The sequence below is a fragment of the Ammospiza nelsoni genome, chromosome Z (genome assembly GCF_027579445.1).
Source record: "Ammospiza nelsoni isolate bAmmNel1 chromosome Z, bAmmNel1.pri, whole genome shotgun sequence".
In the NCBI taxonomy this organism is placed as follows: domain Eukaryota; kingdom Metazoa; phylum Chordata; class Aves; order Passeriformes; family Passerellidae; genus Ammospiza; species Ammospiza nelsoni.
This window is the reverse complement of record NC_080669.1, coordinates 16,060,826-16,077,425: the sequence shown is the minus strand read 5'-3', so window position 1 is coordinate 16,077,425 and position 16,600 is coordinate 16,060,826. Positions and strand designations below refer to the sequence as shown.

General features: G+C 35.8%; 1 protein-coding gene across 2 annotated transcripts in view; it reads left to right on the top strand.

Annotated features, from left to right (window-relative positions):
• Positions 1–16,600, top strand: part of KCNN2 (potassium calcium-activated channel subfamily N member 2) — a 69,601-nt gene that overhangs the window by 20,549 nt on the left and 32,452 nt on the right. The window contains exons 4-5 of one of the 2 annotated variants that reach the window (XM_059492890.1): positions 673–1,091; positions 15,392–15,430. In XM_059492890.1, the coding sequence (XP_059348873.1) occupies positions 673–1,091; positions 15,392–15,430 (458 nt within the window). The remainder of the gene's footprint in view (positions 1–672; positions 1,092–15,391; positions 15,431–16,600) is intronic. The other variant, XM_059492889.1, reaches the window with a different exon arrangement.

The following is a 16,600-nucleotide window of genomic DNA, read 5'->3' as shown; positions in this document are numbered from 1 at the left end:
AAGTTGAAAGCCTTGATTGTGCAACAGCCATAATGTGCATTTAATTTTTAGCTACTGGACATCCTTGGGCCACTCTGATATTTGCTGGCTATTATTTTTCATATTTTCATCATGAGATATCTTCTTGAGTCTTTGTGCACTTTCTCACACAGTTTTGTATCTCATATTTATTATTAGTGATATTGATTATTATTGGTGGCTTGAAGAAAGCTTGGGTACTGCTATAGAAGGTATAATATCACTTTGGCTGAAGCTTAACAGGAATCTTGAAAAACATTTTTACTTTGTAATTTAGTTATCTATTCAAAAACACCTAAATGCTTCTCAATTTTGTGAATTTAGAGTAAACAACTGATTTTGAATGGACAAGGGGTCCAGACTTTAAAAAAAAAAAAAATTTAAAATATATGAGGAATTCTGAGTTAATAATTAATGAATGAAAATTCAGTTTCATGTGCAGTTTTAAAAATAGTGTATTAGAAATTCTTTTTGCCTTAACCAGAGTTGTATTTCCTTTCATAGTGATATAATAATGTCATTTTCTAAGATGGCATTTTTAAAAATTTTTTTTAGTGGTCTTTGGCAGCATAGAAAACTGTGATAATTTAAAATGGAATTATAACAGTTTTTTGAACAATGTACTAAAGTTAACCTTATATTTTATAATTTCAGTTGTTCATGGTGGACAATGGAGCAGATGACTGGAGAATAGCCATGACTTATGAGCGTATTTTCTTTATCTGCTTGGAAATACTGGTGTGTGCTATACATCCCATACCTGGGAATTACACATTCACATGGACAGCCCGGCTCGCCTTTTCTTACGCTCCATCCACAACAACAGCTGATGTGGATATTATTTTATCTATACCAATGTTCTTAAGACTTTATCTTATTGCCAGAGTTATGCTTTTGCATAGCAAACTTTTCACTGATGCCTCATCTAGAAGCATTGGAGCATTAAATAAGATAAACTTCAATACCCGTTTTGTTATGAAGACTCTAATGACAATATGTCCAGGAACTGTACTGTTGGTTTTTAGTATCTCATTATGGATAATTGCTGCATGGACTGTCCGAGCTTGTGAAAGGTAAGGTTGATTTTTTTTCAGCTCTTTCTATTTGTCTTTCTATTTTTTACTCCTGCTTTGTCTCTTAAATTTTGAATTCAGGAGACTTAAACATTGTTAGAATGCAGCTCCCTAGTCCTTCATAATTTGAGTGTTGGTTGCGTTGAATTCTGTGACAGACATTGTCAGGAGTGATTTGCCTCTTAATCTGATAGACTTCTGCAAAGAGATCTGTACCCCACTGTTTACTTGTAGCACTACAATTTCATTTCAGTGTATTGACATATTTAACACACTGGACAGACACCACAAAATGCCTTTAAGAGTAGTTGTTAATATTCTGCATTTATACCAATTTTCATTTATTTTCTTTGTGAGATAAATGTACTGAGGATAATATAGAAAAAATAGCCAGGGAAAATGCTTGGGGGGATGTGTAATTTGAGTGTTGTGCTGAAAAAAGAAAGAGAGTGCAAAATGCAGTTGAGTTCTTGGCAAGATCAGTAAAGGGGAACAGGCAGAACACTTACAGTAATATAACTCCTTCTTCCAATTAAAATCAGAAGTGTATTTGAGAGTGTGACTTTCAATTTCAACTAGTTTTCCAACCTCCCTTTACCACAGACTTCAGTGTAGGGGCAGAATAAATGGCTATCAGTGCTGACAACTGGAAATTGAATTTCTCAAGTATTTAAGAAAAAAAAAGGGGGCTTCTGATTGGATAGGATTGCTTAGGAATATGAGATAGGTTAACTCTAAGAAGACAATTAGAATGATTCTCTGTAAAAGATTTAATGCCTTGGACAGCTCTTAGATCCTGGAATTGATTTCTCCTCCTTAAGCTGAAAAATCATCATATTTAAGGCATTTCTGCTTCTTCTGTTTGTTGACCATTTTGTTTTTTCTATTCCTTTCCATGTCTGTCCATTTTAGAATCAGTTTGGGGAAGTTACTTGTGACAGCTAAATTATTCAAGTCAGCAGTAAAATCAAATGCTGTTGTGCGTTTTTAAGTTACTGCTTTCATTCCCTTTCAACTTGTTAAAAGGAAAAATACCCGATCTTAAAAATGACTGTAGAAATCATGGTTTTGTAGTTTTATTGCTAAAACTTCTTTTCAATATTGTTTCCTCATATTACAGCTAGACTAATAGTTTAAGAATATTCTGAAAATACGATATTAAGACACAATGACATATTACAGTTTCAAAATATTCCCCATAGTGGCAACGAAGGAGTACCCTAGATTTTTACTCAATCTGTAGTAGCTGTGTTTGCATAAGCGTGTTCTTGTTTCAGATGTAACTGACTTCTGCAAAGTCTCTCCTCTTTACCTCATATTCTCCACTTCTCTTCCCACTAATTTTCTTTCAATGCAATTGCTGCTCAGGAATTCTTGAGTGTCTACTCAGGCATTTCCCAAACTGTTGGTTTGAAGCAGCTCTGAATAACTTCAGCATCCATTGCTATCATTACATATAACTGCTTGATGATGATGGTGATGATGATGAAATAATAATTTTTTATTAACTTTTTTATACATGTGCTTTCAAAATAAACTAGTACAACTCAGTGAAAGTTACTGAAAAATATTTGCTACTGTCTGACACATGTCTGTAAAACATATTTATTTGTTAGTATACAGACTGCAGGACAAGAATGTATAATATATAAGTAACACTAAAAATAAATGAAACAAAGACCACCTCACTGTTTTTTCAATCAGGGGGAATGATGACAGCACTCTCATAAAGTTTTGAGTTTTTTAGTTTGCTTATTTATATTTAGAAAGTGACACACTTCTGCATCACTGTTATTCTGGGAAGAAGATTATTTATTTGGTTAGTTACACTGAATTTTCTTCAACTCTCTGCTAAGTTAGTAAGGGATTTTCCACATTTTAATTTGCAGTTGCTGTCCTTGAATTGACTGTAATAGTTTGGACAGTAGGCTGAGTAGCTACAGACTCCTCTAAAACTGAAACACAACACAACTAAAAGCAAGTTAAATATAAAAGTTAGTACTAGGTTATTATATCTCTAGCATAATTGCCTTCCGTCACTGGATCCCAGTCCAAGATTCATATTTAAAAAAGGAAAAAGTTAATTTTATGTTTCAGAAACATTAAAAAGAATTTATTTTGGCTTTTGGAATTAGATACTTATGTCATTCATGCTAGTTGCACAGCCAGTTTTTTTGTGTTTTGCTTCCAGTTTTTGCTTGAGGGAATATGTAAGTATTTTGCCAAACAAATGATACTGACCCTGGATTCCAGTTACTAGTCAGCCCATCAAAATCATTTAAATCCTTAGCCCCTATAGAGGTATGTGGTAAAATAAAAGTTCTCAGAAGAAAACCTCAAAACCCCATACAACAGCCATGTATCATGAGAAAGGACAAATGTCACTGCTGAATAATTTCTGTTCGGTGTAGAAATCACAGTCCTCAGAAGATGTGTCCCAAGGTCCTTATGGCTTTGACTTGCTTAGATGTTAAAAGTGTAGTTTACACAAATGAGGCACATTTTTTCCCAGCTACTCTTGACTTTTTTCTTAGTTTTAAGTCGAGGGAAGCTTTTTTTTATTTTAAGTAGACTATTTTTTGTACACAAGAAATAAATTTTTGTACACAGATCGTGAAAATAAATTCTATCATTGAGTCTTTTCCATTTGCTACTATATATGAAAACATAACGAATTTTAATACATCTAACAGAAATTAGGAATTAGGCAGCAATCTGGTAGCTTTGGTTTGAAAACGAGTGATTTATATTAATAAAATTTGATGGTGTTAACTATTTCTTGGCATCACTCTAGCGCCATGCTCTAATTTCTCTTATATAGTAGCATTACATGAGTTTGAATTAGCAGTATTTCTTTGGTGTATTAAATAATTTAACTGACCATCCAAATTAGAACAAGATGATGGTAATAAGTCATAATAGACTAAAATATTAAGATTTGGGAATGGAGAGGAAAGATTCTCATTCTGTTCCATGTTCTCAGTGAGGAGGGAAGTCACAGTAGGCAGTGTCCTTTATTGTGGAGTTGTGTGTGCTCAGCAAAAGCTGTTGCTGCTGAATGACAGCCTGGTGTTCAGATTGTTCTACTCAAAGTTAAGTTTTTATATTGCAGACAATCCTGGGAATAGGAAGGGAGATTGGAAGCCCCACATTATATAGGAAGGTAACATGAAAGAGCATCATTACCCATCTCTCAAAAGATAACCTGTGGAGACAGGTCATGGGTTGAGCCAGGCAAGTTGGCTGTCTGAATAAAGACTTCACTGCATTAATGGTCATCTGACTGATCACTTGATACACACTGAACTAAGACAGGACATGTGTCTTTCTCAGTGCCTTAATGACTGTATAGTTAGCTCCCAGAATGCTAATTATAGCAAGTGACACTTTGGGTTGGTGAGCAAGGTATTTTCCATGATTGGAGTGTAAGGTCATGTATGAGGGCAGAAAGTGTTACAGATGATGGTGGTGGACAGCCAGCTGAGTATAAATGGGTTTCTAGGGCTGCAGAGTAATCTAGATGAGGGAATTTGGAAGGCAAAGGTGGGGAAAGCATCAAGTGTTGCTGTATACATAATGTCCGTTTTGAAAGGAAGACTGCATTGCATAGATTTCATCTGCCTTCTGATTGCCAGTAGTAGTATATTTCTGTTTTTCAAGTCTAGGCTTCATAATGAAAATCTAAATTTTTATTGGGTCTAACTCAAAAGATGTTTGTATTTATAACATCTCTGAGGCACATGATCTACAGCACTTATGAGTATATTACTTTCACATTTGAATTATGAGCCCTACAAGCAGATTAGTTTTTGCAGTTTCCCATACATATGTTGTTACTCAAAATGGATTTGTGCATGAGCATCAGTTGTTTATTTCAGTTAGAAAAGTTTGGTTTATCAAGAAAAAGAAAGTCAGTATGTTTAGCATTCATTCATGGAAGAATCTTACTAGAAGAATCTGAGTAGAAGAATTCTACTCTTCTGTAGAATGGGTGTTTTGTCTTTTCTGTGAGAAGTGGGCTGCTTTTCTAGGTTGTATGAAAGGTAGCCACTCTTTATGGTCTGGGTTTTTTATGAAAAGGAAGAAAAAATATTGTCTTCCGAATACACACAAGGATATAACGTGCCTGTTTCTTGTGTACCAAGCAGTATGAACCAGAAATGCCCACATTACACTGTTGTATGTCCAGAGCAGATCATATCGCATGCCTGGCATTTCTGTGGATTTGCAGAGGAGAACTGAGAACAGAACTGGATTTTCTTCTGCAGAGAGCACACTTTTGGCACCATTTGTTGTTCTATTTGTTCATCTCTTTGACTTTTGGCAATGAAGTCAGTTCAGTTTGAGCAGGTTTTTTTTTAGTCAGCATTTCTCCCTTTTGTCAGTTTCTGCTCTGTATTCTCTCCTTGTTTTAACAAAAACAAACTCAAAAAACACACATATGCAAAATCCCATCTGTGTGTGATGGTGAAATATTTTTCTGCTTTCTGCTCATTCTTGTTTTCTACAAATAAATGTCTGTCTTATTTCTTGGAAATATGACACCATTACAAAGTTTCCAGTAAAGCAGCTCACACATGACAACTGGGAGGCAAATGTTAAGGATTCATTTGATACAAGCTAGTGGATACACTGACACTTCAGTTGTAATTCATGAAGGAAAAAATGTTTCTTAGCTATCTAATTTCCTCTCAGTATGTATTTCAATTCTTTACTTGTATTGAGGACCTTATCTGACGTTGTATGTTGCATGCATTTTCACAAGGCCACCTTCTAATGGAAATTGCTTTTTGCGTTCTCTGCAGTGCCAGTGTGAAGATTCTTGTTCTTAGTTTAAAAAAAGCAATCAAAAAACTCAGAAAAACCCCAACAAACAAGCAAATAAAACCGATCAACAACAAACCAAGCCTGGACATTTAATTTTAAGGCTATTATTAGGCTCAGAAGGTCAGAAGCAATGACATATGTTTTCATTTTTTTCAGTCTCATGACTGTCAAGAGATCAAATAGTGTTTGTGTGTGGACAGTGCTGGCTGTGTATCATGATTCTTTACCTTCCCTTGGCTCACAGCTCACTGAAACTAGAATGTGCAACTGGCAGCCAGGTTTCTTCAGTGGTGGAAAACATTAAGAGTTAAATATTGAAAACAACAATAAGCAATGATGCCATGTCATCATCCCGACTTGCAGCTGCGCTGTGAATGAATGGTTCTCTGCCTACTAGTCTTAATTCCTGGTTTTCCACTCTGAGCGTAGCTTAACTTTAAATGTTAGGTTACTGTTTTATAATATTTACATCTCAAAGCAATTAATAATTAAAACCACATGTAACCAATTGCATTTTTGCTGCAAAAGTTACAAATAGACCATCAGATCCATTATTTTATCATACAATGAAGGCAACAAGGGAATCTATTTATAGAAGTACATTGGTAAATGTCTGACGTGCATAACCCAGATCCAAAAAAGAGTGATCGATCTAAATAAAATATTCCTTTTCTAGGTGTATACAGAGGGATTAATATCTAAATAATGTGTTCTTTTGCTTGAAAACAAAACAGTTATGTATATTTAAGGGAGAAAGCAGATGCACCTTCTGATGCATGTAGAGTTTGCTGTTTCTTTAAATTCATATTTTCCTTCCCTTTGAAAATGCTGTTTGTGTATTCTCAGCAAAATAAGTTTGGGATATAAGTAAGAATACTCTTCAGTTGGTTTAGGTTATTAGAATTTTCCTTATAAATATGGAAAGTAGCAATAACTGATGAAGTGTCACTGGATATAGTCATGCCTTCACAAAAATATATCAAGCCAAAGAAGATCAGTATTTCTGTAGTCCAAAAATAGCAGATCCAACTTTGAGGAAGGGAGTGCAAAAGACAAAAAGTTAAAAAACAAGCAAAAAAAATTCTACTTGCTTAATTAAAGAAAAAAATATCTTTCTTTCAGATTAACTAGAGCAAGAAAAGTTTTCTTAGGTTAATTTCCCTATTATTTACAAAGGACTTATATGTATATCAGTTGTAGAATAGAATAAAGTGGAAGAGCTCATGTACAGTTCAAAAATAGTAAGCAAAGTGAAAACTATTTTTCTAAGCAGAAAAATCTGAAAAGAATGAAAATACTTACAGGGAAGTACTTACCTGCTTTAAGGGATGAAAAGATTTTTTTAAAATTAATCTTGAATCTATAAAATATTATTAAGAGAACAGTCTTTGTTCTGGTCAGTACAAATGGTTGTACGCGCTCCAAATTCTTTCAGATAAGAAAGCAATTTATAGAATTTTTTTAACCATTATTTCATTACTGGATCCAAAGTTATATATTCTGATCCTCATATTTTTAGATGTGATAATTGAATTTTTCCTCCCTCTTTTGGCCAGCCTTTTAAACTATTCCGAATGTTTTACTTCAAAATGAGTGAAAGCTATTTGACATAGTACCCCAAAAGCAATCCTTATAAAATAGGGTCATACTGAAGCAAAAAGCATGTCTTGTTACTTCAAAATAGAATTCGTTGCTCCAACAGTTCAACATCTTTGAAAAGTGAACCCTGAAGTGTGAATTTAAGGTTTTCTACTGGTTCTCTTTCACTTCTTGAGCACAGTGAGGAGTATAGGCCATGGTTATCACTTCACTGCGAATAAGCTTCCAATATGCTGACTCTAGCCTTAGATATTGAAGAGTGGATTCTATTGGGAATTTACGACTCAGCCCTAAAAATTCAAATTTATGAGGTCCATACAAGGATATAGATAGTGTTGTGAAATTGTGCAATTCAAGGAAATTAGTTGTTTAATGGTGGGAAACATGAGGAGGTGCTTTTTCAATTTTTTGTATGTTCTTTATTTTCCTTTTCTGTGATTTTACCCTCCTAATTTATTGTCTCAGCAGCAGATTTTTCTTGCTTGGGTAGTTTTTTTTTCTTTAAAAGTTCAAAATCAGCTATAATTTTTACTACAGCTGATCTTGAGATAGTAAGTGATTTGCACCATCACTTAGAAGTAGTAAGTACTGGTGTGTGTCCTCATTTACACTTTTGCTCCCCAAAACAGTGATATTATACTAGTTCAGAGCTCAGGCTGATCAATCTAGAACATTTCTTACTGAGACAATAGAACATGGCTCTACTTGCAGTTTTTTTTTCTCTAACCCAGATTGATATCCAATATTTCTTTTTAAGCCTTTTTCTGTGATAAATTAAATCCACTGACAAAATTCCTGTGGCTTTCCACAAGAGCGGTTAACTGAATTGAAGTATATTAATTGGGTATTAAAGGCATCATTGCAATGTGAATTGGACAAGTGTCTTGGATTATTTAGGTTGCAAGTTTCTGGGTCAGGGGTTGTCTTTGAACTGTGTTTGCGCACTGCTCAGCACAGTGGTGTCCAAGAATAACACTTACATATATGATGCTGCAGTACTAATAAATGCCGTAATTTCTAGTGAGGAAAAAAGGGAAGCTAAACACTTTGAAGGCTGGTAGTGTTCTGATGAAGATGATGCCTTCATGTGTTGATAGAGCAGTTTAAGCTGAACTGTTCAGTTTTGATGGATGCTGACTGTGCTGACAGCTTGTGCTGAGAACGCTGCCCAGGCAGGAATTACACCCTGCTAGCTGGCTTCTTTTCCCTGTTGTACTCCCTGCCTCAAGTGAGAAGCCTAGGGCAAGAGCCTCCGTGTTCTCACTTGCATAGGGGAGTATGTTCGTGCTGGTTTGGTGGTGGGACCTCCAAGTGCCCTGTGTGGTCAGTGAAGCTGTGCTCCCACCAGGCGTGTGCAGGCTCCCTGCTCAGCGCTGCGGTCTCGCCTCAGGCTGCCTTGGGACTGAGGAGAAGTCTCTGTACTGTACTTTGTATACGGTGCTTGTGACTCAGGGCTTAAGGGTATCTGCTGTTGCCAAGACTGGCAGCAAAAGGTAAAAAGTGCTCCAAATGTTCCAGAGCAGCAGGTACCTGAATAGGTTAAGAACACACAGAAATAGAGGGTGTCAGTGCCGTGGGGCTACAGCCTGGGTTGAAACCTGGTTGCAGACTCTGTGGAAGCCACGGAGCTTGCATTAGCTTCAAGTCCTTTGATGGTGGGGCTAAAATGATTGCATCTGCCTGGGTAATCGTGCAAATCATGTCAAATTGTTGGCATGAGCCTTGGGTACAAACCTAAGTATCAGTATCAGGAATTGTATATAGGCCTGCAAATTGGTTTTGCAATGTTTTGGGGTTTTTTGCTTGTGAGGGCAGTTGTTTTTAAAAATTTTATTTATTCCATGAATTAAGTAAATATTTACGAATAACTTTGACTTGCAAAAGACTACTTAAAATGTGAAAATAGCAATAACAACCAGTGTATGCAGTCTTTAAACAATAAAACCTATTCTAATACATAAACAAGAATTATAAAATGTGTAACTGCAGAACAGAAGATTTTTATTAATATTAGTGTTACTGTAGTCTTCTATGACAAACATGGTCAGCCAAAAGTGTAAAAAAGTATTCACTTAATATGAAGTGAATGAGATTTATATTTCAGGTATGCCATACTTCAAGATTATGTTTCCCAGGCATAGGAGTACAATGATACATTGTTCACCAGTGCTTATTTTGCTTGATGACATTATAAAGTAGGCCATTGGTCATGTTAAAGAACGTCTTAATACTTTTAAACTTGAGTAGATATAAGTGCAGTTCCATAGCATTTGTTTTGTCTATTATATTGGCTGCATTAAAAATATCTTGAGCTGTAGACAGTTTTGCAGTACAAGACAGAAGAACTTTAAAAACCTGGGACTTGAAAGTTACGTGTAGGACTGGATAAATGAACTTAATTTTTCAAAGATCAGGATTTTCTATAAGGCTGGAATACTAAAACTCAGCTTTTCCACAAGCACTTCTGCAATCCAAGGGCTTTCACTTACTATACCTTACCTGTGCTTCAGTTTCCTTCCCTGTTGTGCTGTCATTCCTCTTTTGCAGCAGGTTATTTGGGAATCTTCAGCAGGTGCAAAGAGACCTTACAAGCGAGGTATATGCGGCTTGAAACTGCAAAGCAATTTTTACTTACAAGAAGTAAAATATCCAAAAGCTTAAGATGGAATTTAGTGTACTACTAGACTAAACATTAGGACACTCACTAGCCCAGTAAGATACCGAAAGAGGTTTTCCTGGCCATGCAGGAGTGAGATAGGCAGTAAAGGTCTGTTCTCCACAGCTCCCTTTGTGCTCCTGCATACCCATGCCATGCTGCTGTGGTGTTTTTGTACAGATATGTTTTCTCCAGATATGGATGGAGGATCTTCCAGCTTCCAGTGAGACCAACCAGCTTGGCTGGCCCTCTTTTTTTTTGGTTTTTTTTGTTTTCCTTTTCTTTAGGACTTTACCTTTCCACATTGGGAATGACCTTGAAACCTTGAGTTATAGACCATACCTTTCAAGAAGAGCTGATACAGTTCCTTTTAGTTAAAACAAAAATGAGTGACTATTACCCAAGGCATTACTAAAACATGCATACCCATTTTATAATATGATGAAACATTTGTATCTTGCTACTTGAGCACAGCAGCTGAACTTGGATTTTATTTTCGTTATCTTTAAATCCTTTTATATTTGGTTGGGTTTTTCTTTCATAGGAAACATCCAACAGCAGATTAGGAAGGATACAAAGGACATGGTTTTAATGTAGTGAGCTTCTGGTCATTGCACAGTAGAGCAAACAGTTAAATAGAAATGTGATTAAAAAACTTGAAAAGTTTGGGACTCAGCTGCCAAAACTATATGGTTCAACCTGTAACCTGGTGATCTCATAAGTTAGCTTCTGCTGTGAAAAATCCATGTTCAGGAAGGGGTGCTGATTGAATAACTTGATAATTTAGGAGTTAACAGTTCTGTGATATCAAGTGTCATCTTTTTTAAAAAAGACTTTAACCAGTGCCTAATTATTATTTGTAAAATCTCTTATCTTTTTAATAAACACAAGAGACACCTAGAAGGAGTACCTTGTCTTAGTTTACAGAAAGAACTATGAGCCAGCCTGTGTTTTGGCTGTCCAATAAGGTCTGGATATTTTTTTAATGAATCAAAGCATCAAAGAGTCAAAATACATTGTTTCCTAGCTGCTGTATAAAAGTTAAATTGAATAATTTTATGTAGAGGCAAGAAACAATATTTTAGTTTTATTGCAACTTAATGCTGCTTGAGGAGAGAGGATGAATTTGCCTGAGTGTGTTTTCCTTATTTTTGGCTGTCACCTTTCTAGTACATACAGAGGGGATGTAGGACATGAGTTCTAGAGAAGAGGAGCTGCTGTCTTGGTCAGCTCTGGCAAAAAGTGCAGCAGGGCATGGAAGGTATTTTGGTTATAATCAGTTGTGCCAGCGGGTCGGTGGCTTTGTGTTGAATTCGGTGTTTGAATTTGTTTCGAGTGCAGCACGCCTGAGGGAGGAGCCTGGCCGTGGGTTTGTGGCGCCACACGCCTCACCAGCTGCCCTGGGGTGGGAGGCTGTGCAGAGGGCTCTGCTGCAGGTGCTCTTTGCAAGCGCAGCCACCGAGCCTCAGGCTTGCTTTTGGTAGCTACAGAAGGATGACGTTAACCTTTGCCCCATGTTCTTCAGTCACCGCATTCTTTGTTTTTATTGAGCAACCTGAATTTACCAGTTTGTAGACACTCCAGTTTAATTGGCCTGACTTGTCCAGAATTGTCCAAAATATATACACGGACCTGAGTGTCAGTTCAGGAGCTGGACTATGCATTTTTTGGGCAGGCAGTAGTACATGTGGAAAACGACCTTGCAAAATATTTACAGTAAATAATAGCCTTCTAATAAAAACAATGTATCTTTTCACTGCATTTCAGAAAGAGGATACTTGATGTTCTAATTCCTTGAGTTAAAGGTGACATCTTATTATTTTGTACTAAAAAGAATGCAGTGGATGTAATAGGCAAAGCTTCTCACAGTCTGAAATCAGAGATACAACATTCTCTGAAATCGAACAGAGATTTCAGATCAAGTATTCATGCCCAAATGTCTTTTCTTTTTAACTCTGTTTTTTATCATTCATCTTTTCAGAAAATCACGATGCACCTTCAGACTAATGAGCTTCTAAAATTGTATCCCTGACTGTTTAAACTTTGATGTTAAATTGCAGTCTTTCGCAGTAGATTCTTTCCAAGGCATTTAAAGGCAAATTATATGTTACATTTAGTTAATTGAACACCTTGATACTTGTCAGCTCTCAGTAATACCTTCTGCATTAATTTTCATCTTTTCCCAAGCCTTCCCACAAGGATTTAACAAAAAAATGTGCATGATAGTTCTTAATAATACTGCTTTTAGAGTGGTATTTTCTCCTTGCAAGCAGATCACATCAGTTGCCTTCCTTGTTCCTTGTGTGCTGGGAGGCAGAAGACCTGCTGATGCAGTCAGTGTACCTCAGCAGGACACTGTTGTCCTTCAGTGATTGTATTTCTGATGTGGACTACGATTTCTCTTGATTTTTAGAAAATCACATATATCACAGATAATAGGCAAAGTAGCAGATGCTATGTCCTGCGCTAGTATCTGCAGGAGACACAACCATCTGTACCGGGAATTACATATTCTATTGGTTTATTTTCTTTTTTTTTTCCAAAGGAAAACAAAAATGTAGACTGCAATAATGTTAGCTTGGTTTTAGTAGGATCAACCCTAGCACTCTTCTGTTATTGAGGTAACAGTGGTAGTAGCATTTTTGGTAGTATAGAACACTGGAGTGAAGGTTTTATTATACCAACAAAAGTATGGTAAATATACAAATAATGTGTAAAGTCACAAAAGCAATAAACAGTGCATATTTTTTGGTGACAAACTGCATTATTTACTGACAAAAAAAAGGTGTTCTGTTTGTTGAAATAGCATGAGCTAGAGAATCCGACCTACAGTTCTGTTGTGACCTTGACCAAAGTCATTTAAGCTCTTTGTGATTACGTCATGCATAGAATCATGTGTACTGCTGTTGCTTGGTCTGATGTTCCTGTTCTGAATAACAAAATTTATTTGAACTCTGTGAGCAAAGGATTCTACTAAAGTGTGATTGCAATGCTGATGCTTTATATTGTTTCAAATTATTGTGCAGGTAGTGATGCAATCTAGATATGCTCATTCTGAGAAACCAGGTGAGAGGTATGAAAATAGAGGAAATGTTGTGAATTCTGCATGCTTACATTTTTCTTTCTCATGCTTTTGGATAGGATATTCAGAATAGGTAAGCCATTCCCTGCTGAAGTCCTTGCGGCTGTACCACTGTTCCACATGTACTTCTCTAGTCAGGACTCCGGAATCTGGGAGACGAATTGATAGAAGCTGTATATCATGGAAAAGAAAGACTATAGATTTCATGTATTTTCCAGGGATCTTTAATCCATGTAGTTGGAATTCTTTTTCTTCTCCTCCTTTAAGGGAGTCACAACTGAAATTTTGGAACTCAAAGGATGCATCTAGAGAAAACCAAGGGGTTTTTCTTTTAAACGTGAAAGATAATTTTTCTTTTAGTCACATCATGGTTTTGAGTTCTTTAAACTCAAATGTAGTTGAATTCCTACAGGAAAAGTTTTCTGTGTATACATCTATCTATCTGTCTGTCTGTCTATCTATCTATCTATCTATCTTTCTATCTATCTATTGATCTATCTATCTTCAACATATCCTTGTTTTGCATTTTTAAAGTGAAAGTTTTGTAGCTTCAGAGATACAGCTTAGTTATAACATGGCCTGTACTCTACTCAAATGAGACAAACATCTACAGCTCAGTGTCTAGTTTTTCTTTTCCAAAACAAATATGCTGAGATCTCAGACTTGTTTTTTCTTTAATGTCATGGACTTTTGGTAATGGAATAAAGTGTCTTTGACCTGCAAGAAATTTTTCATTTCTCATTTAAAATGAAGAGGGAAGAAAGCCCCAAATAAATATCTCTTTTTGTTACTTTTTGCATTGCTTTCAAGTTATAATTTCAGATACTTTTATGAAGCAGGGCAACTGAAACAGTTAAAATACCATAAAAGTTGCAGCTCTCCAGTCACATTTGGAGTTCTTAAAAATGCTTGGGATTCTTTTTTTCAACTGGATTGAGTTTTTCTTCTATTTGTAAATCTTGCAAGTCAAACAAGTGAAGAGAGGAGGCATAATAGCTCCCAAAGAGCACTATTCTTGCTAGAAAAAGACCTTCTTGTGCATATTACACTTTCTCAGTATTTGTCCCATATGTGAGCTCATCTCATCTCTAGGGCTAAGAGAGCATTGTAAATTAGATTTCAAGTTTGTTTAACATCTCATCTTCCAGCGTGTTGTTGTAACTTAATGCTAATTATGTTGGCAGCCTTTGTGAAGCATTAAACACTCTGAAAAACAAATAATTAGTAAGAGTTAAAATTAAATCGAGTTTTCCTAACAAGCAGTCCCAAAGTTGAATGTTCCCACTGTGTACATTCTTAGTTAAGCATAGCCCCTGATTATGTGCTTGCCTGTTTAAATCTTGACCAGGGAACTGGGTTGAAGCATGAAAGTCACATAGATAACTCACATATCTGCTGTATGATTTCCAGAGAATTTGCCACTGGTGTAAACAATAGACATTAAATAATTTCGGGATTATTAATGGACTCTTCCAACACGTTTTACATATAGACTCTAAGACACATGCTTCAAGTGTAGATAGCACAAAAGGTAAGTTCTGCTGCCACACCAACCAGAGTACTCCCGTCCATTAAAAACAGAGTGAAAATATGTGGATTTTTTTTTTTTTAAATGTCATCTGCTTAAGTTCCTTTGGAGCACAGAATTTCATTCTTTCTTCAGTGCTTCATTGAAAGCAGTTAAAATGCAATCAGAAAGTCTTGAATGAAGGCCAAGATATCTGGCAGCAAAATGGTTTTGGTAAAAAAAAATATCATTAGAAAGGGTTCTGTCATGTTCATAGTCTTCAGAGAAAATAGTAGAAGGTCCTTTGTTTTTGGTAAATGTTTGTCATTAAAATGAAGATGATCACTACAAAAGTTATTCTGTACTGAAAGCAAATGGAAAACAAATTGAAAATGCAAGTTTTTTTCTGTCTGACAAGCAAAACATCAAATTTTACTCTTTTTTAATGACTAAAGGGGGGGAAAAGTTCAAGGTTCAGACTACATATAATCTTACACTGACAGTATGACAGAATTTGGTGACAACATGTCAAGGCCTAAAACAGAGCAAAGAAAACCATAATTGCATCTAGCATATTTAACGTATTATGGTGAAGGTCTCTTAAGCCTTTTCTTTTTGGTTACATTTAGGTGGGCAACCCATCTGTCTTCAAATGTGACACTGCAGAGGTCTGTATAAGCAAATGAGGATGATGTTCCTTTATTACCACGCCAGAGTAAAGTACTACATGTAGCCCTATTGCATTATTTCTAGCCTATCTGAAATTATGGTATTCTCTCAACTTGCATTTCCCTTGAGGCCCGTGTGGCAGAAGTCCATCCTGCAGCTGGTGCGTGTGAGCTGAGTCTGCTGTAAGACATGGTGAAAGAGTCACAGGAATGTCTTCTGTGTAGATAACCTTTCTCAGTCCCTCTAAATTAACATCTCTACGTTAACCACAAAAATTTACTCCAAAGTATTTTCCTAGCCTTCTGATTGGTTTGACAAAGAGAACAAAATTTCAAAAGGGAGAACCCTCGGGTTTTTTCCTTAAATATTTACAATCTCATGCTGAAATTTCATACGTAAAAAGTAAGTGGGAAATATTTGTTACAAGTGCTCTGTTTCTTTTCCCATTCAGCAATCCACAGTTATTTTTTTTATACATTATGCTTCAGAACATTAAAGGTGTAGTCCCCAATACTTCACTAATGAACTGTTAGTGAGATCTGGTACAACTTTCAGCTGACTCTCAAAAGTATATAGACACTGGGTTTGGAATTGTCTTTAGAAATATTCAGTAAAATCTGTTTGGTTTCAGGCAGTGACTTACAGAAGCTAAAGTGTAAATACAGTCATTCCTTTTTATAAAATAAATTAAAATTTAATCAACAGTAAGTTGAATTTGGCTGATTTAAGTTAAGCATATAGCTGCAGCAGTGTTCCTGATACAGAGTGGTAAACTGGTCCCCAGTTCTGAGTAACTCAATGAAACTTGCACTGACTGCAAGCTTCTGCTCTGATCTAAACAAAATGAATTCTGTCTAGATTTTTTAAAAATGTTTATTTGTAAATTGCTGTCCTATTTAAACCAGTTTTATTCTCCAGTTTATCCAGAACATACATTTTGATTAATCCAGTATTCTGTTTTCAATTCTAAAGGAAAGGGAATTGGCATGTTATTTATTTTATTTTATTTTATTTTAGTCATCTGTTCCCAGTGTCCTTAACATTAAAGAACTTGCATATGTTGGTAAAATTGTTGATATCCCAATGAACTTTGGATAAAAAACCCCAAACCAGAAGTCTTTATGAACATGAGCTTGTGCTTCAATTCTTTTTATAGATGGTAATACATC